The 21,068-nt window shown below is 33.5% G+C and overlaps 1 protein-coding gene across 5 annotated transcripts in view; it reads right to left on the bottom strand.

Annotated features, from left to right (window-relative positions):
* The window catches only part of shi (dynamin-1 shibire), a 38,326-nt gene that overhangs the window by 3,352 nt on the left and 13,906 nt on the right, over positions 1–21,068 (bottom strand). For 2 of the 5 annotated variants that reach the window (XM_074169452.1, XM_074169453.1), the window contains 3 exons: positions 11,804–12,260; positions 9,324–9,468; positions 5,486–5,605 (listed from right to left, as the gene is read on the bottom strand). In XM_074169452.1, coding sequence (XP_074025553.1) covers positions 5,486–5,605; positions 9,324–9,468; positions 11,804–12,260 — 722 coding nt within the window. Of the gene's footprint in view, positions 1–5,485; positions 5,606–5,700; positions 6,518–9,323; positions 9,469–10,432; positions 10,654–11,803; positions 12,261–21,068 lie in introns of those variants that run through there. The other 3 variants (XM_074169455.1, XM_074169454.1, XM_074169456.1) reach the window with 3 other exon arrangements.

The raw sequence follows: 21,068 nt of genomic DNA on the forward strand, positions 1-21,068 counted from the left end.
GCAAATATTAGCTTCGATGATCTACATCTCAATTTCAAATTTCTTACCGCATAAACAATTGAAAGGCGCCACGTGCAATGATTTCATTGTCACCCGGTATATAGAGAATTTCACTTGGAAAATCATTGAGCAAATTGAAAGTTTAAACAAAAAGTCGTTGATTTTGACAAATGAGCCAAGTAAATCCATCACAAAAAAACAGTGTGGAGTAGAGGCTTTCAAAGCAATCCTAGAATTAGTAGCAGATACACCCAAAGCAGAAATCAAACACCAATTAAGATTAGGAAGAAGGAAAGACATCAACCAACAAGAAAAGGTAATTGAATTACTGTTAACTCAGATTTTCATCAATCAGAATTTCAGAAAAAAAATGAATCCGTTTCCTTGCTGGCCGATTAGAAATGTTAATAGGTTAAAAAATAAAACACCCTCAATGTAACCCTATATTTACACATTCAAGAATAGCTATCACTACATGAATTATGTGTGCAAATTCAATGCACACTGAACGATTTGAAACATTTCAGCTGGCAAAAAATATAGTTCAACTTCTTATTTACAACAATCACATACAACAGAAAAGAAACGCGTAGCTTCTTTTGTATGTTCATAAGCAAGACAGCATTTCATTATACAAATGCCCGAGTTTCAAAACTGATCTCCGAACAAACCATTCTAACAAACGCATATAAAGTTGGAGTAATTTCAGAGTGTCGGGTGTTTTTTTCAACACAATATTAGCTAAATACCCTTGCCATTCCCAAATAATTACAAATATTCAACAATGATTATACCATAGTTATTTCATGCGTAAATCATAAATATTAGTAAGTAATGATCATTTTTAAAGAAAAATATTTTATAAGGTTCCATCTTATTTCAACAAATGAAATTACTATTAGATAGTAACTATTTTCATCTCGATTCGCTGGAAAAAAGTATTGAAGAAAGATAGACACACTTTCAGTGCTCTTCTCGAGGGGATCAAAGTTGTTGAAGATATAAATGCAGTCAGTGAATGACATGTTTGTATAACTTCTGTAAACTGATCCTATATGAATGCTTATTCAATTTTACACAAAAAAATGCTATTAGTTGATGACTTGAATATCTAGAAGATGAAAAAAAAATGAGAAATGCGAAAACTCTTTCCGAGAAATGGCAACTCATTCCGAAAAATGGTAGGGAAATCAAAAGAGCTCTTCAAAAATGAAAGATCATTCATTTCGAAGACCTTTATTTTCCAGCATGTCAAGTTGGGCTTCACTGAGAACGTAAGCCAAGGTAGGACTGGTTTACAGAGTTCATTATGCCATCAAAAATACGGTGCGGACAATGGAAAATAAAATTATATCGATTCCTTACAGATGGAGTTGAAAAAAAATAATGGTACACGTCGATTTTTGCTGAAGGACATTTCATTTACCAATCTTGTCACTTTCCCTTAAAATAAAAATTCAACATTATCTTCCATTGGAAATAAAAGTGATTAATTCATTTATTTGAATTTCTCAACAGTATTTCACTCCCCTATTCTGATCATAATGGTTTATTCCACTGCAGAACGATAATTGATAATTGGACTTTATCGAAATTATTATGACTCTAATATTACAGCACAATTAATGGGTAAAAATCAAGAAAAGCACGTTACTGGAAATACGTTAGTGAAATAGTAGAAAACGAAGATATTCCAAAGTAGGCAAATGAAAAGTTAGTAAGTGGAAAAATTTCAAGTTTCAACCTTCATTAAATTTCAATACAGCTCCTTTGTGAGGTTAAGATTTTGGGGAGATTGACTCCTTCGAATTTTATTCGAAAGTTTACAAAATCTTATTTTGTGTTGTTTGTTATTATCTTTTTTTCTTAATATCCACTACAGCAAATTTTAAAATTCGACGAGCCCAAAAGGTATTTTTGTAAACATTAACTATAAGAAATCGGTCCTTGTTTGCTTCCACTGGCCACACTGTATATTTTCTAATCAATCCTGTTGCAATTATATCTAGATAACAGAAACTCTATATTATTGAATTATGCAGTAGTTTTTTTATTGTGCTCACCTAATATACCTAGCTAAAGTGAAATAATATGAACAAAATGAACATTTTCATTCAAACTGATAATTTCAGATTGGGATATTGTCAAAAACTCAAATGAAACGTCTTCACTTATTAAACAGTGGTATGAAAAAGTACCAACCAGGAACTCAAATACAAACTTGCCAGACCAAAATTTTTTTATGAAAAATGTATCGCGTATGTCATTAATTGACTTGTTCCAACACCAGCAGAAAAAAAACACCTCTTTCAACAAATGTTGAATCAAACCCTCGAGTTCCTTCTTTCATCTACCTAATACTACTTGTTCTTTAGATACACACATCTACTGCAACTGTTTAACATACTATGTATTGTTTTCCTTTTTATACCTTTACGACCAATACTACCCAAATTATTTCAAATTAATTTCAACAAAGAGTTAGTGCAAAAAACACTACAGATTCGACTATAGAATAAAGTGAACATCAAGAGATTTTTTGAAGATTTAGCAAAGAACAAGCTGAAGCTTCGTATCATTACTGTGATTATTCAGTTCCATTCAGTGAATTGTAAAGTTTTCATCAATAATAACAGAAATAATTCAGCAAACTATGCTGCAATTGCCAAAATTTCTTCATTAATATTGGAAGGTTCAAAACAACTGATGCAATCGACTCAAACTACCTACCATTGATACTGAATGAATAAAAAATATAGATAGCTGTCATATTTCGTTGACAGATGAAAATATTCTCGAGCTCAATTATAACTACGGTACTAGGTAGAAATAATAAACATGAACTAAATACACACCACTGGAATGGTGCTTTTAATGAAACCTTCAAATGCAAAACACACTTACCTTGGTTTTGACGAGTGTTTGACGAAATCATACAAAACTGTTACAGTGAAAGAAACAAAATTTTCAACTATATACTGAATTATCCGGAATTTCATTATTATCAATTGAATCTAGACAACTTGAAGATAGAAATTCAAAACTGTGTCCTACATATGACTTCTGCGAAATGATTAACAACTTTTCACTGATGATAGAACTGGTTGATATACAGTGTAATCAGATTCATATTCAGCAGTGATGATTTCAACATATAATGTATATTTTCAGGAAGTTTTAGTTGTTAACCTTTATCTGCGTAAAACTTATTGGCAAAATACATCAGAGACAGATGACTCGTTTATATGTTCCCGTGTAATAAAATTATTGTTCCTCAAGTGATGGAGGTATTTATGCAAGTATAAATAATAACTGTGAAATCACATAGAATATTTTTCCCCTTCAAATAAGGAAATAAACCTTCAAATATTGTTTGAGGATTTTCCGAAGTCTTAAGGACTGTATTGCATTAAAGACAATCTATACAGTATTTAACATGTGTTACCAAAAAGAAAAACCCTATAGGGTGTTATATTTGAAAACTTAAATGATGAAAACAGGTAGATTTCAGACTCAAAAATACAAAAGTAGATATCTCATGTGTTTTATAAGGGTACTTTCATTTTAAATGGATTGTTCTGGATCACAAGCATGTTGTCAATGATTGAAGATTTGTAATTTTGCATAATTATAATTTTCAACTATAGAAATTGCTTGAAGTTATTGTTAGAAATCTCAGGCAGCAATTAAATTTCACTCAAAGAAGGTCAATTGTTGAAAGATTTTAAAATTGCTGTGGCAGAGTGCAATTCAACAAAGGCACTGGAAGACCACAAAACATCTTCATTTCATAATGACAGTTTTGAATATATAATTCTCTAACACGAGTGTATTGATTAAACTATCAGAGTCCTTCACAGTGAGGCATGTCAAAAAAGTCAAACCTAAGATTTTCTTACATCCAAAGCCTTCTGCACCAATGACGGATTTTTTAAAGACATACACAATCCTTAATTTACCTATTCAGCAATAATTTCAACTCAATTACTTTATATATTTTCCAATCTGTAATTCTAATGACTTTTACCTGACCACTTTATTTCTTAATATGTACTCTTCAAATTTCACAACAAATATCTCCAAAACGACAAGAGATATAAAAAAATTTATATGTGCGAACTCTTTTGAAATGTTGAAAAAAAAGGAAATCCAGTGGTGTGTTGGATCTGATTCTTTTTCATGAACACGACAGTTTTCTCACAGTTAAGAATACGAAAGCTTCCACCCATCCTTCCTACTCATAAGTGAGATAATAGACATTTAAGTTAGGCGACTGTTTCCACTACATGGAAGAACATGTTCATTTATCTAAAGTGATGTGCGTTGCCATTTCTGATAATTGCAGCTAATTGTGTATTTATTTTATTATATATATATATGCATATACATTTCACTGCTAAGCTATAGAAGCTTTATTCTAAATTTGGAATGTTTCGTATGGTATTTATTTCAACTTTCAACATCGCTAAGGCAATTTCATATGTATGTACACTGATATTTTCAAAAAGGGTATAATAAGAAGTAACAAAGTAACCGGTACATTTGAACAAAGGTGTCTACACCGAATTCGCTCAAAAATTGCCGAATATTACTTCTCGGCCAACACCTTAAATCTAACATAATTTATGATACACTCTAGCTAAATCCCAACAATATAGAAAATCAAATTTCAATTCAACAGATGTTAGTACACATACAGGATGGCACAGAAATGATTTCAAAGTACGGAAACCCGTAACAAGGAACTCATCCACGATAAAAACAAGGGTTACCGCCTAACGTTCAAATCAAAGCGAGTCTCAAGTTACAAATTCATTTCGTCATTAATATAACTATGATAAAAAATGTGATGATTTGAATTTAAATGCAGAAGGCTCTGATAGATTAGCACTAATGAACTTACCCTAATCCATTTGGACATTTCAAATTGCATCATCGGAGTTTATAAACAGATTTTAGAAATATCTGTTGACTCCTTAGCTCACTGGCTGTGACATAATTTGACGATATTTCGTAATTTTTAGGTTAAAATCACAGTGCTTTTGAGAAATTTAAACTCGATTTTGAGGTTATGCTCGTACAAGATGCCACCTACAGAAAATTGTTTGGTAAAGTACACCTTAGTCACCATTATAAGAAATGAGTGACATGTCAAAAATAAAATGCTTCGGATTATGTTGTACAAGACACATGCTATGGGGTTGACAAAAATTCTCCAAACTCAGTTTTATGTTACAATTCAAAAGTCCAAATCGACTACGGAAGACCCATTATTGCCATTCTGTTATAACCTTCTCAATAACTTGAATAATCGAAATAAAACCCTTTATAAATCAATATTTCGGAGCAGCACTGAGTGTAAGTACTTATTTCTGTTGACAAGACCAATAAAATTCTTACAAGGATTATGGATGTTAGTAGCTAGCGTAGAATGTTAATAGAAAAAAATATTATTTACGCAAACGTTAAATAAAAATATGTTTACTTATGGAATTTGAAGGCATTGGAAAATTCGTTGATGGCTGCATTGGTGACTGCCCTTCCCACGGCCATCTGCACCTGCTGAGGTACTTGTATTCCTCCCTGCTGTTGGCCTCCAATTCGACTGAACACACGAGAGACAACTCTTAGCCTCCGATCTCAATTTTTCGCAATACTCAACATTTCATCAAGTCGGGTTTCCATGTCATTTTACTTAGAAAATTTTGTCCAAAATAATACACGAGACAAGAAAAAACTGGTAAATGTCAAATATGAATCACGAAAGCATCGAATATGAATTTTGCTGATGATGATGCAAATGGTTTAAAAACCCAAATCTCTAAATGTTGAGATCGTTTTACATCAGGAAGTAGCAAATATATTAATATGAACAACACAAATTTCAAGATGAGTAGTTGGAAGCTATCTGCCTGAAGAATATTAGGAGTAATATAAGTTTTTCTCATGGCAAATCTAAGCCATTTCAGTGAACAGTTGTCTTTTTTGGAATATTCAGTTCCAAGTGCTACAGCATGAATCTTTTTGGGAAGTGTAATAAAAAAATTGAGATAGCACTATTAAATTCGAATTGTAGCACTAGAAACATAATAATGACAACCAACATACTACCGTTTAAATATACAATACAAAGGTAAATATACAATCAATAGTAACAACATTATTTCTTATATTTCACAAGAAACGGTTCTAAGTGAAGCAGAACAAGATGTAACAAACATAGCTCCCTAATATTTTATAGTTTCGATAATGAATAAGCCATTTTCAAGGAGTTGCATATTTGATTTATTGAAAAATTAAAATAACCAAACGCTATCCAACACCAATAGAAAAAAATTGTGAGCGATTTCTAAAGCTACTCTACAAATTGTAGTGATTTTATTGATAACTTATTGATTCACTTCAATACAAGAAATAACATTTGAATCAATTATGCAACTGCATATACTTTATTCCCTATACAACTGTGTGGTGATTTTTATGAATTCAATGAAGATATAAACGTTCTTAACGCCTCCTGAAAAGAAAACCACAAGCTCAAACAGAGGAAACCTGTGGCTGCATATTCAAATTGTGCAACTGTTATTGTCAAGGCATAAACATTTCAAATAATAGAAACATGAATATATTGTTTATTGAAACCAGTTGAAACTAGTTGAAAAAATGATAGTGACTGTTTCAATGAGATAAAAATTAACCCACTATAATTTTAAATAAACGAATTTTTGAATAATCTCTCCCCATTAAATAAAAATTAGCTGACAAATTCCTCAACGAACAACATGACCACTTGACAATTATCGAATGTATACGAATAAATGATCAAACTAATTAAATTTGGGCATTGAAAAGTCAAGTAGAGAAGAAATATTTCTCAGCTAGTGAGTTATAATTTTTTCAAATCCTCTTTCTGAACTAAACTGCATATATCAAGTAAAAACAAAAAAAGTTATGTTTGTTTTTTCAAAGAATTTATTCCTGTTTTACAGGTATGAGGTAAAACATTACGCAACTATGCCCCCTGATTCCTCCCAGCCAGAGTTTTTTGAGTAAAGCCTCGCGAGGAACTGTCGAAAGCACTACTAACGACGCAAAAGAACCCTATGTGTTTAATCTATTATCAATTTCACTGAGAATTTTATTATAAAAATCAACGAATATTTTTAATGAGTACCGTTCCAAAAACAGTAACCCTGGTAACAGCATTCAGCTATCTATAACAGTTTCAAGTGTGTGAACATATGTAACAATTCAGTCTTTCTCGAAGTGGGCGATAACACCCCCTTGTGGGCGTTGGAGGCCTATAGGTGGGCATTAAAGGGCACAGAGAAAATTGGGGAGCGTTGAAGCGGTTTAAGGGGTGATGGCTAATTTAAAAATGTTTTCTTGCTTTCAACACAAACTTTACCACTCCTTTACGCTTAACGCGGGTTTCCTCGTGTAACGCCATCTAGGGGACTAGACAGTAACTATTTCCTGTCCGATAGTTGTCAAAATATGCGAAGCGAGAAGTTTCTAGTCTCCATTCTCGAAAGTACTAGGCCTGCCCGCTGCCTCATATAAAAGTGCACGCGCCATCCAGCCAGTAATGTCATTCGACGATATTATGAAAACAAGTGAATTTAGTTAGCGACTAACTAGGTAAAGTGCAGTGGTGAACACTGTAAGTGGTGTCATTAGAAGTTTTTAATACTCGATTCTTTACTTCGGCATTTTTGAAGACAAAATTATGTCGAAAGAAAAAAAAAAAAAGAAACGGCAGTGCGGAATATATAAAATATGGATTTATTGAAAACCCCAAAAATCTATCTTTGCCTATGTGTTGGATCCTTTTTCAAATATCAACACAGCAGGATCACCCCAGCTGGAAGAAGAACTCATAGAACTGATAACGATCGAGGAAATAATAAAATTCAAAAATGGATACCAAGAATTTTGGTTACAAAAGCCAATCCCGCAATTGTATCCTGGATTGTGGTCCTTCGTTCAACGATTTTTGATAGCATTCCCATCATCGTATTTGTGTGAACGTGGATTTAGTGCTGTGGCAACGTTGCTAACTAAAAAGAGAAATCGGTTAAAGATTACCGAACGCGGTGACTTACGGCCGTTTTTGAGTAAATTCGAGCCTGATATAAAGAAACTTGTTAAAAATCATCAAATTTATCCTTCACATTAGAAAATTCAGATTGAAATGTTTGTTTTAATAACATGAGTAAAAGTTTTCCTTATATTACAAAATGATGTTTTGCATTACCCTCGTCAGAAAATCTTATTTTCACATGACACACATAATTCAATTATTAAAATAATGACTGCGAATGTGATTCTTAAGATGTAAAGTAAAAAAATTTGGGAGGCGCTAGAAAATAATTAATTCTCGAAGTGGGCGGTAGACAAAATAAGTTTGAGAACCTCTGAATGTAATATGTGTTAGATATTTGCCTGCCCTCTATGGCATGAATATAAAGTTGAAAAACAATTGAAACGATAAATTATTGACTACGATGTTAGGTGAAGATTTCATGAACCAGATAACCCAACATTTTTAGGATTATAATTTATTAATCCAAGAATTTTTTGCACCAATATGGTTTCACTGATCAGATGGTCACACCAAATTATTACAATTCAGGTTTGTAATGTAAGAGAGATATACATCAACCACATCAAGTTTCCACAGAGAGTACGCAAATTCAAGGCCAATCACAACGTCACCAAAACTGTGGAGGAACATAGCAAATAACTTGAGAAAGACATACTGTAGTTTGTGACCAGAATAGAGATAAAGGAGTGTTGGAATGAAAGGGGTGAACAGTCGCTTTGTTATTTCAGGGTTTATCAGCCATGGTCTGTAGGTTTTAATACCTGCAGACCATGTTTCATCTGCTACTGCGGCAGTCATTATCAAAAGCTATGCGGCAACAGCTGAAGTGATCTATCTTGCTGCAATATGCAGATTAAATCTTGTAGATTTTGAGAACTCAATAATATTTTTTCTGTAGGATTTTTCGCCATTACTTGTTGAACAGTCCTCGTAAGTGAACAATTCTTAGCACAGTGAATAATTGAAACCGGGAATTTGACAGCATAAGAAGTTTTTACTGTGAGATCCTAACCCTCATATCTTCTTTGCAATAAAAATTTTGTGACGTTAATTTTTCATTTGTACTAATTTAGACCTATTTGTCCATATTAACAGTTTAGATGACTTTTTCTACACTACTCATAACTGATTCTATTGTATAATACCTGACAAGAACATCTTGCACATGTGAAACGAGTGGTGTTCATGAAACTTATTATTTCAACATCTTACTTACGTGGGAATGAGGGGTGCTGGTAGAGCTTGTCCCTGAGGTCTTCCCGGAGGCATAGGAGGTGCACCACCCCCTGGTCTGTTGGGAATGGCAGGAGCTGGCCTACCAGAACTGGGGGGTGGTGGGGGCACCCTAGAGCCCAAGGAACCTGAGAAAAAAAATCATGCCTCAGTCACCGTATTCACCAGATTTGGACCTCTGCAACTTTTTCATGTTCCTAAGATTGAAGAGACCCATGAAAGGACGGCCTTTTACGACGGTTGAGGAGATATAAACCGAATCATTGAGAGAACTCAAGGACATACAAAAAATGAACATCAGGATTGGATAAAACGCTGACACAAGTGTATTATATTGAAGGAGACTACTTTGAAGGAGACAAAATAAAAATTGTTGAATAAAATTTGCGAAAAATGAAAATTCACTTAATTTTTTTCAGAATTTAACAGTTGGAGGTTTGGATGGTTTACTTGGTCAAGGTCAATTACATAAAAATAGATTTTTGTTAAAGCGATCAATTTGATAATTTATCCGGCCATTCTCAGGATACTAAAATGTAAGAGGTGGAAAAAAATATTACTTAATACGATAAGAAAATACTTCTGATATTGAAAGTTACAGTGCAGCATACATGAAAACATTCAAAGTGGGTGATTTTCTAACCTCTATAATATCAAACGAGGTGTTTTTGCAACCCAGATAACAAAAACTTCAAGCATATGTCAACTGAAATATCATTTTAACTCAACTTCCTCTGTGCTAAGCCATCTTTCATATAAACATATTTTCAATTCAGAATAAAAAGTTATATTTACTAAATGTAAACAAAAGGTTTTTTCAATTTGATATCTCGACTGATTGAACGTTATATTGAGCACATTTCCCATTTTACTTATATTTCAGTGCCATGAGGATGACTGAAATCATTCGAAACGTCAACATTGGAAAATTTATATTGATCTCTGCCAAATAAACAGAGACTTTGAGCCACATCGATATATTTCAATGGGTAACTGCATTGCAAATTATAAACCAGATTTGTATCCAAAACTGAAAATATAACTAAAAATACAAAACTATTTTATGACATAGTAAAGAATAAAAATTCAACATAAAATTCACATTTATATTTACATTATTACAGTAAAGTACAAAAAATGCATTTTTTCATGAATGATCTGTCACAATTTCTGCATTCATTAAAGGAACTTAGTACCAGGTTTAGTATTTTTTTAGAAACAATCCTCTTGCGCTATCTCAAAATAGGTTAGAAAAAAGCCATGCATTTAGAAAAGGGTGCATTTAAAACCAGGAGTTCTCTTGCCAAGTGCAACTGAAGAAAAACCAAAAATATTAATAGACATTATTGTCAAATGAAAATAATTGGGCTATACGGAAAACTTCAATAAAAAAAAAATTTACATATCATCAAACCCTTCTGACAAATGCCCGAAATAATCCAATGGCTAGAAAGGTAAAATAGGGTCTAAGTCTACATTAAATCAGAGAGTTACAAATTTTTTATAATATTTGGGATAATTAGAGAGTGAAAAAATAAGGTTATGTCATTTTCGCCCCTCTGCTTTTTTGTCATTTTGAAAAAATCGTTCAATGGTACACTGTAATAAAATGTGCCTCAATCTTGCAAAAGACAAAATTTTCGGAAGAAATGATTCCATGACCAATAGCAAAGGATGTATAGGGCAGAAAATGAGGTGGGACTAAAATAGTCGCTTTGAATTACTTAAATTCTATGAGAAACAATTGTACTAGATTTCTTCTAGATTAAAATGTGGAAGTGTAAGTTATCTTTACATTCCACTTTTCAAAAAGTTGGAAAGAGTGAAGATGAATGGAGGGAAGAAGTTGAATTTTTTTTTGAGTGGAGTTCAAAATTGTTGTTTGGTTATTTCTTCATTCCACTTTTCAACTATATCCTCACTTATATTCTTGTTGTATAAATGATAAAATTAAACATAATAAAAGAATTAACTCAAAGGAACGCACAATCAGAGCAACATGAATACTGGAAGAAAAAAAAAATTCAAACTATAGAATACGAATAAGTTTTGCGGTGTTGCCAAATTCATATCAAATGTTAGTGACGTCACGACCTTCGATTTAATCGATTTTGAAAGAATCACTGACAAAAAAATTGTAAAGAATATAAAACGCGGATGTCCCGATATCAGTGTAAAGGTTCATTACAACAATCAGTTAGTAGTAGAATTAAAGCAAAGTGAGGGCAAAAGACTATTTTGCACAATTATTTGCTACTCTATACCAACTTTGCCAGTAGTCGTGGAAACTGTAAAAAATGCCGAACCATGCAGAAAAAATAGAGGGAAGGGGATGTTGAAAAATTGGGTTTCACACCCTCCAACCATCACAAATGATAGCAAAAATCACTACTACCTATTCGGACCCTTCTAGCGACTAAATCACAAAGAGTTAGATGAAGAAAGCATTCAAAATATTCTTACCACTAGATCCGACAGTCCCCATCTGCGGGGTAGTCTTCCTGGGGCCTCCCGGGCTCGGCGGCGATAACCTCGGGTTCTCCAAGCCACTGGCCAGCCAATCGTTCTTCACCGGCGGCGGTACTGGCGTAGAAACGGTGGCCATCGAAACATCTCCGATGATGTGAAGAGCTTCTTTGCACGCGTGGTACATCCTGAGCATCTCCTCTCGTTTCTGAGCCTCTTCGGGCGCCTCCTCCATCATCTGAGACTGGTCGCCGCTAGCGTAGATGTGCGCCAATAATTCCCCGTTGATGAAATCTTTGGTATGGTTGATGATCATGTACATAATTGTTTTCGGGACCAAGTCTCGAGTGGTCTTTGTCACTATTCTCATGTAGCTGTCGACTAGGTTCCGGATGGTTTCTACTTGTCTTTCGAGCTGGGGGTCCATAGAGCTTGTCACGCTCTCAGCAGAAGACTGAGGCAAACGAAATATTGATTTGCATATCAGCATTTGTAAATTAGTTATAAGCGAAAAACTATTTTGATAAGATACTGTGATGGAGAATACTTTCATTTATCTAAAAATGGCAACACTAATTGCTTTTGACTAGTTCATTGTGAAATTTGTCATTACGTTGTAATACGTTTGTCATTACGTTGTAATATACCAAAATAAAGAATTCCTCCTGAAGCAAAAGTTACATTGAATTGAAAAAAGGATATTTTTGGTAAAGATTAGCTTTTGAGATAAAACATCTGGGGTTTTCTACTTCCCCATCATTATTTATTTATTTGTTTTATTTATTTATTCAACGGGTAACCCCCAATTTTTATACAATATATTAACCTTAGAAAGTTGACTATTCTAGTATCTACATATCTAATAAATCAACCTGCATAGTGAAAATTAAAATAAAATTGTGATAAAAAAATAGTCTTATAAATCTATACCACATAAAGTATATCTAAGAGTGCTGTGAGATATGTGAAAAAAATCAATATTGATCCCATTCGCCTTCAATAGAATTCTGGACAAAGGAGAATGTTTTCCATAATTACACCTATGAAAGTCAAGACTGAAAGTTTGGTTGTTACGTGTCCTTCCCGGGGGAACATGCAGATTGACTTGATAGAGAAGAGTTGGGCAATTAATTTCGTTGTTCAACAATTTATGTAGGAATATTATGTCTGCATGTGCCCGTCTTGTACTGAGTTTGAGCAATACAATAGTAGAGCGAATTTCACAGAGCGAATGATTTCTAGCTGGCATGTTCATTTTGTAGGCAACATATCTAAGAAATTTATTCTAAACTTTCTCAATATCATAACTGTGGTTGAAGTATGTTGGAGACCAGATACAAGTGCAATACTCAATCACTGATCTAACCAATGCAAAGTATAGTATTTTAATAGAAAAAATGTTGCTAAAATCTTTTGTTGATCTGCATATGAATCCTAAAATTTTCAGCGCTTGTTAAATATGTGTTCATACTGTAAACGAAAGTCCATCTTGTCATCCATCATAACACCCAGATCTCGTATAGATTGTACACGTTCCAACTTCTTCCTTGCAATACTATAACCAGCTGTATAAAGGTTTAATGACTTTGAATAGAAAATACTTTTACATTTTGCCACATTGACATCCATATAATTCATCTTACACCAATCAGAAAAAGATTTAAGGTCCATTTGAATTTTCGCACAATCCTGCAACGAATCAATTGCTCTAAAAAATTTTAGATCGTCTGCAAACATAAAAAAAATGTGGAAAGAAAGGATATAACTAATTTCAATTTAATTCCACTTTATTATTCGCAAGAAACTACAAAGTTCATAATAGGAGAAAACATAATAATATACTATTTAAAATTATATCAATCAAAAAACAATAACGAAAATGTTTTTTTTTTTTATATATAACCATTCATTTTTGAATTAGTTTTAATTTCGTTTCAATTTTGCATTCAATCATTTCTTTATTTCTCTGTGTGGAATACCCAAAGGATCAATTTTGGGTCCCATCATTTTTCTCACATACATAAAGGGAAATGTTCGCCGACGACACCACAATGTTGTGGCATGAAATGAATGTAAACACCCTTCTCCAGATATTAAAATTCAACAGAATCCTGAAAAAAACTACTTCCGACCTTCACCTAACAATTATTTACATATATTATAATTTTTGTTAAGGGCACAAGTTCAGTTTTGACTGTGACTACTAGAAGCTGTAAGATGTATACTACGTATAAAAATCATATACATATTGAATTAAAATGAAAAAAACGAAACATTGCATAACCAAAATCAATAGACAAAGATTTGATACCTTAGTTTATGACAGAAGGCAGAAAATATTAGTAGCTGTGCATATATGTTACTGGGGTGAAATCATGTTTTAAAAAATTATGGGTTTAAACTATCGGAGTTGTGTATACTGAATGAATTATATGATGTTATTGGTATTGGTGGTGAGAGTACCAAACCCTTATTAATCCCAACTAGTCATAAATTCTGCCTGCAGTTGATTCAGTAGGATATACCACTGCGTCATCTGCAGACAAAGTCCTAAAGCAACTCCACAATCACATATGCCGGGGTGAGAGTAAGAATAATGAAAATATTCTGGAGAGGCTCATATGAAATGCCCAAGTTCATGTGAAAGTACCAAAACCTTGCCTCTCATGTGATACCCACGAATTTGTAGGTAAGTGTGACACATGCAACGGAGAAACGACAGCTAAGCCAGCTAATGCCGAGCAGAAAGCTGAAGTAAAACCATCAGGCACCTGTACAACGTCTTCCATTTGGATGATTCGTGGCAATTAGCTTTCCATACATAAAAAATTGAAATTAATTTCATTTGATCGAGATAACCACCAGTTTTGGAATACTAGCTCCTATTTTGTTTGTTCGGGGTATTCAGACGGTTCACTCCGTCTGAAATGACCTATCCGGCACTGACAAAGAGCTAGTACTTCGAAACTGATCTGTCAGTGGACATGCCTACCAAATGGAATTAATTTCAGATTTTCATGTATAGAAAGTTACACGAGTCCATTCTTTCGAATAGAAGACGTTGCACAGGTGTCTGATGGGTTTACTTCAGCTTTTTGCGTGACATTAGCTGGATTAGCTGTTGTTTTTCCGTCGAGTATCTGCCACACACGTACCTACAAAATCGTAGGTCTCATATGAGAGGCAAATGTTTGGTACTTTTTGGTATTTATATAAAATAATTGTGGGGGTTGTGAATAGTGTCAATGAACTAAACAGGTGCAATTTTTTCTAATTTCCATATTTTTACAAACCTGGAAATCACCTCCCTGCAGGAACCAGAAGCCAAAACACACAAACACACACATATTAGAAGCAAAGAATCATACTGCATGTCCCAATGAAAATTATAACATCAAATAATAATTCAAAATGTTCGATTAATTTTGAAACAGTTTCAAAGACAAGATCATCTTGTGGTAAACGTAAACATAAACATCTGTCAAACTCAGATAACATAACCTGAAAAATTTTGATAAACCTCCAAAATTGTGTAGTATTACAAATTTTACTCAATTTTGACAGATCTGTATTTTAAAAGAAACATCTTATAGTTTTCTTTATTACAAATAGCAATATCTTGAAAAAAAATCTGACTGATAAATTTTAGGATCCAGTCATGCTTAGAGGACAAAAATAAATGAGACAAGACAATTTGCTAAAGTTATAACCTCAATTTCAAATGGAGTTTTCCTCTTTCCTTGCCGATTAATATTATAAGATCAACAAAACAATATGTTTTATATTTGATTCAGAAGGCTCGTATGATATGGAAAAATGTTTCATTTTTCAAGTCCTTGAATTGAAATTTTCAATGGGACACACTGTATATACAGTCAAAAGGTATAGAACAATAGACCATAGATATGTTAATTTTGTTTAAAAATGACTATATTAGTATATTTCATCAGTTCGGACTTCCATTGTCTAATATAATATGAATTTATTTGAAATTCCTGAAAAAAATTAAAAAAGATTAACCGAAAATAACAATTTTATTAAACAAAAACCAAAAAACTGTAATTAAAAAGAAATAACATACAAGCAACAACCAAAAAAATAAAAAACCAAACCAAACCAAGTTATGTCACGACGTTTCGATTGTTAGTACCCACAATCGTCTTCGGGTGATAACTTCCGAGATCTGACGATTTATAGGCCATTCGAGTGCTTTCATTTATCCCCTCTTCCTTCTCTCCGCTTCATTGGTTTTAGCGGGAGATGACCGTTTGGCGGGAGTTGGTCGTTTTTCTCTTGATTAGAGGTTTCCATATGTTACGTATCTCTATGCTAGCTTGACTAAATATGTTGTTGTACAACATATACCCGGCTTCTTTGAATTTTTTCCTAAACCAGTGTTCCTCTTTGTGGATGATTTCAGCTTGAGCCCACTTGATGTGGTGTTAATGAGTCCAAACATGCTCTGCTATTCCGGATTTGCTGGTTTCTCCTCGCTGTGTGTGTTTCTTGTGCTCAGCAATGTGAACTTTCAATGCTTAGTTTCACCGATTATGATTCACCGCACTCGCAGGGTATCTGGTAAATGCAATTTTTGGAATCGCAGTCCGCGTTTGGTGGCCTGGTTTTTGAGAGGCTGCTACGGATAGTGTTCCCAGATCTGAAGCAGGTCCTGACTTGGACCCAATCCTTCTTATCCTTTCCGATAATCCTCTGATGTAGGGAAGTACAAGTACTTGCTGTGGTGGCTTCTCTTCCTTGTGGAGCTCTTGCTGTCTTCAAGCTAAAGCCTGTTCTACCATCAGCCTGGAGTAACCATTCCGTTGAAGGGATTTCAAATCAATTTATATTATATTAGACAATGGAAGTCCGAACTGATGAAATACACCACGAAACATTGTCAACCACCTTCAAACAAACGTTAAATATATAAGGTTTGTCCGTTTTAGTATCACATGTTTTTGTAGCTCCATATCTCAGTAAATATTTATTCTACTGTGTCTGATCGATAAAGAATTTTGTACTCTATACATTGATGATGAATCCCGAAGTGATCGACCTACAGTAATCCAGGACGACAATTTGAAGACCTTGGTGGAAACTGACTCATCACAAACGGTACATAGGATGACGTAAGAACTGGTTTAAAAGGTATTGGAAAAATCATAAAGAGGGTGCCCCAAGATTTGAACGATCAACATAATTTTTCATGCTTCGAGGTCTGTTCTTTGAACTATCGACAGAAATTGTCACGTTCCAAGATCTGTTATTTGCTTTTGCACAACCAAAACGACTCTTTTTTTAATCAGATCGTCACGTGTGATGAAAATGGATCCTCTACGATAGCTGGAGACGTTCAGGACAATGGTTGGACACCCATGAAATACCCAAGCAATTCCAAAAGGCAAAAAAAGACCACGGTTACTGTATGGTGGTCAGCGGCTGGTGAGATTCATTATAACTTTCTGTAACCGGGCCTATTGTGAGGAAATCGACGAAATTTACAGATAATTGTGTCAGTTACCAACCGGCACTGGTCAACAAAACAGGTCCAATCCTGCTCCATGACAACGCCCGTCCGTACGTTTCGCAAATCACCGTCCGAAAATTAAATGAATTGAGCACTGAAGTTCCGTCTCATCCACCATACTCCCCAGATCTCTCACCAACCGACTACCATCTTTTCAAGCAGTCGATAATTTTCTCACCAATAGAACCTTCGCCAATCAGGACCAGGCAAAATCGGCCTTCGTCGACTTCATCGAATCCCGAGTACCCTATTTTTTGCTGATGGAATTGATCGACTTGTGTTACGTTGGCAAAAAGGCACTAATTCAAATGATGCTCATTTCAATAATTTCAATAAATATTTACTGAGATATTACAGTTTAGACAAATAAAAACGACAAAACTTTTGAAACAACCTAATATATATAGGAAATGAAAGAATAAATTAAAATAATTTGTTATACAGTGTCATCCCCAAAGTATGCACCATATGGGAAACATTTATTAAGGGTTTTTCGACAAAATGTTACTCTTAATAAAAGTTTGTGCATCCCCTAAAACTAAACATGCACCAACAACAGTAAAACACAAGTAATATACGAGGAGCCTTCAAATATTTGATTTTGAGACAAAAGTGAAGTACTCATATTTTGGAAAATCTCGGGAAATGTTATTTAGAAAAGTTGTTCAGATTGGAAGTCATGGCCATCTGAATGTAGTTTTATTTTTTACTAATTTTTTTTAAATGGGGACTACGAAAAAAAATTGCTAAAACGATAAATAGACAGCATCTTGTATACGAGGGTTTATTTTTAAAGCCTGTTACATAACGAATTACACAACTATGGTGTTAACCATAATCAATTTTCTTGAAGAGTAAAATAATTTTCAAAGTTTATGGTGCAAAGTTATTTTTATTTTTTGTTAACACCAAAAATTACTCAAAATCGTACAGTATTGTAACAATAACTTAATATTCAATAATATCATATCACAAAACATCAAAATAAAATAGGTATTTCGCAACAAACTCAATCATTTTCTAAAGATTTACTTGTCCAAAATAATTCTCCAAAATAATCTCCAGAAAATCAAAAAAAAGAGATAACAATGATCTTTACAACTATAGACCTATAAGTGTGTTAGCCAGCATATCTAAGTTATATGAATTGAATATCAAATTTCAACTAACCAGTTTCTTCACATCAAACAAGTTATTATCATCCTCGCAACACGGTTTTACAACTAAAAAAAATACCTAGACAGCCTTATGTGAGTTCCAAAACAAAATAATTCAATCTCTTGATAATAAAAAACTTGTTATGGCCTCTTCATAGACTTTTCTAAAGCATTTGACTGTGTTAGTCATGAGATTCTATTATCAAAATTGTCAAGGTATGGACTGAGGGGAACGCTGTATACCTTGCTAGAATCCTATGTATCTGACAGACAGCAAATCGTTAAAATAAACAACAATAACAGTAATCCCTTAGGCATTACGCAAGGTGTCCCTCAAGGATCAATATTAGGCCCCCTTCTATTCATAGTATTTGCCAATGACCTCATATCATACTTGAATGAACACAATAAAATTATTACAACATGTTATGCAGACGACAAACATTTTGATTATAGAAGAAGATTTAGTATCATTAAAATTATTGGCTGAGACTATCTACGCTAAGGTGATAACATGGTCAGGCAAAAACCTTTTAATAATTAATAAATCAAAGACTAATGCCCTGATGATTTGTTCAAATAGTCGGGAACACCACCAGCTTTTGTTGTTTGAAAATACCATTAATGCCGTGTCTTCTTCTGAATCTATCAAAATGCTAGGCATTACCTTTGATCCAAAGCTCTCATGGATTTCTCATATTGATATTGTCTGCGGCAAACTTAGAAAAGGATGTTATGCACTCAAGTTTATGTCGAGTCATCGCAGTGAAAATATCCTTTTGTCTTTATACTTTGCCCACTTCCATTCTCATATGAGATACGGAATTTTAAACTGGGGAGCAAGTTCCTCTGTACAAAGGGTGTTCTCATTACAAAAAATACACAATCAGAATAATTGCAAAAGTAAGTAGAAGAGAGTCATGCCGAGAGATTTTCAAAAAATTTAATACTTTGACTGTTATGAGCATATACATCCTCGAAGCGTGTTGTTTCATTTTCCAAAATAAAGCCACTTATAATGCCATCAGAACACACCATGAACATGATACCAGAAGAAAAAACCTTATTTTACCCCATATATTGGATGCAGATGCTATAATTCTCTGGAATATCACATAAAGAATGCAGCTTCTTTAACAATTTTCAAAAATTTACTAAAATAACACTTACTCCGCAAAAACTGCTACACCATAGAAGAATTTTTTAATTAGGAAACTTTAATTTTAAATGGAATATGGAGGCAATATGCTTTTCATGTATATGCGAACTAATGTGAATTTATATATGTAAACATGTATGTGTATTTATATTTATATTTATATTTATGTGAATATCTATAACAATTTTTTCAAATCTGTATTTTTTCACAAGTTAATTGCTGGAAAGAAAATAAATAAATAAATAAATACTGTATAATTTTGAGTAATTTTCAAAAAATAAAAATAACTTTGCATCAAAAACTTCGAAAATTATTTTACTCTTCCAAAAAATTGACCGTGGTTAACACCATAGTTGTGTAATTTGTAATATTGCAGGCTTTTAAAATATCCGTTTTAGCAAATTTCGTTTTTCGTAGTCCCCATTAAAAAAAAACGGGTAAAAAAAACTTCACTTAGATGGCTATGACTTTTTTTATTTTTTAATGCTGAACAACTTTTCTAACTAACATTTCCTGGAATTTTCCAAAATAAGAGTACTTTACCTCTGTCTCAAAATCAAATATTTGAAGGCTCCTCGTATATATGGCTTAGGAATATAACAATATGGCACAAGGAACAATATAGCTTTAGGAAAGCTCGACTGCCAATGCCATAATAATGTCCCTTACCAAATTTATTGAAGAAAGTTTTAACAAAAACAATGTCTGGGTATCTTCACGGATCTTACATGTGCCTTCGATTCAATCAATCATTCAACTTTATTAAACAAAATGAGCTACTATGGCATTCGTGGAACCTGTCAAAAAATGTTGACAGGTATTTGACCAACTGAATACAGCGAGTGGAATGGAATAATAAGAAAAGTCAATTTCTATAAATTGAAAGGGGAGTACCTCAAGGTTCAATCTTGGGACCTCTGCTGTTCCTCATTTATATTAATGACCTACCCCATAATGTGGCTGCACATAACAGATTATCTGTACTCTTTGCAGATGATGCTACATTCACAATCAGTATAGAAAGGGATGAAGATCTCCAAATAGCCCAAGATGATGTCAGACAACAAGCACATACATGGTTCGTCAGCAATGAATTCATACTGAATGATAGTAAAACTGTAAGCCTAAAATTTGATTGCAGGCCAAATAATTCTGCTAATCAGGCAGAAATGTATGGAAATGTGAAATTTCTAGGTGTACAAATTGACAGTCACCTCCAGTGGTCACAACATGTGAATTTTTTGTGTACTAAACTCTCCAAGGCTGTTTTTGCTATTAAAAAAGTTCGAGACCTTGTAAATCAAAGATCAGCTCTAACTTCTTATTACTGCCTATTCCACTCACATCTTCAGTATGCTACTTCATCTTGGAGTAATGCAGCTCAAACATACATATTAAAACTACTAATTTTACAAAAGT

The sequence above is a fragment of the Leptinotarsa decemlineata genome, unplaced genomic scaffold, assembly GCF_025532065.1.
Source record: "Leptinotarsa decemlineata unplaced genomic scaffold, Ldec_3_MD MMD2_P_RNA_scaffold_5, whole genome shotgun sequence".
NCBI lineage: Eukaryota > Metazoa > Arthropoda > Insecta > Coleoptera > Chrysomelidae > Leptinotarsa > Leptinotarsa decemlineata.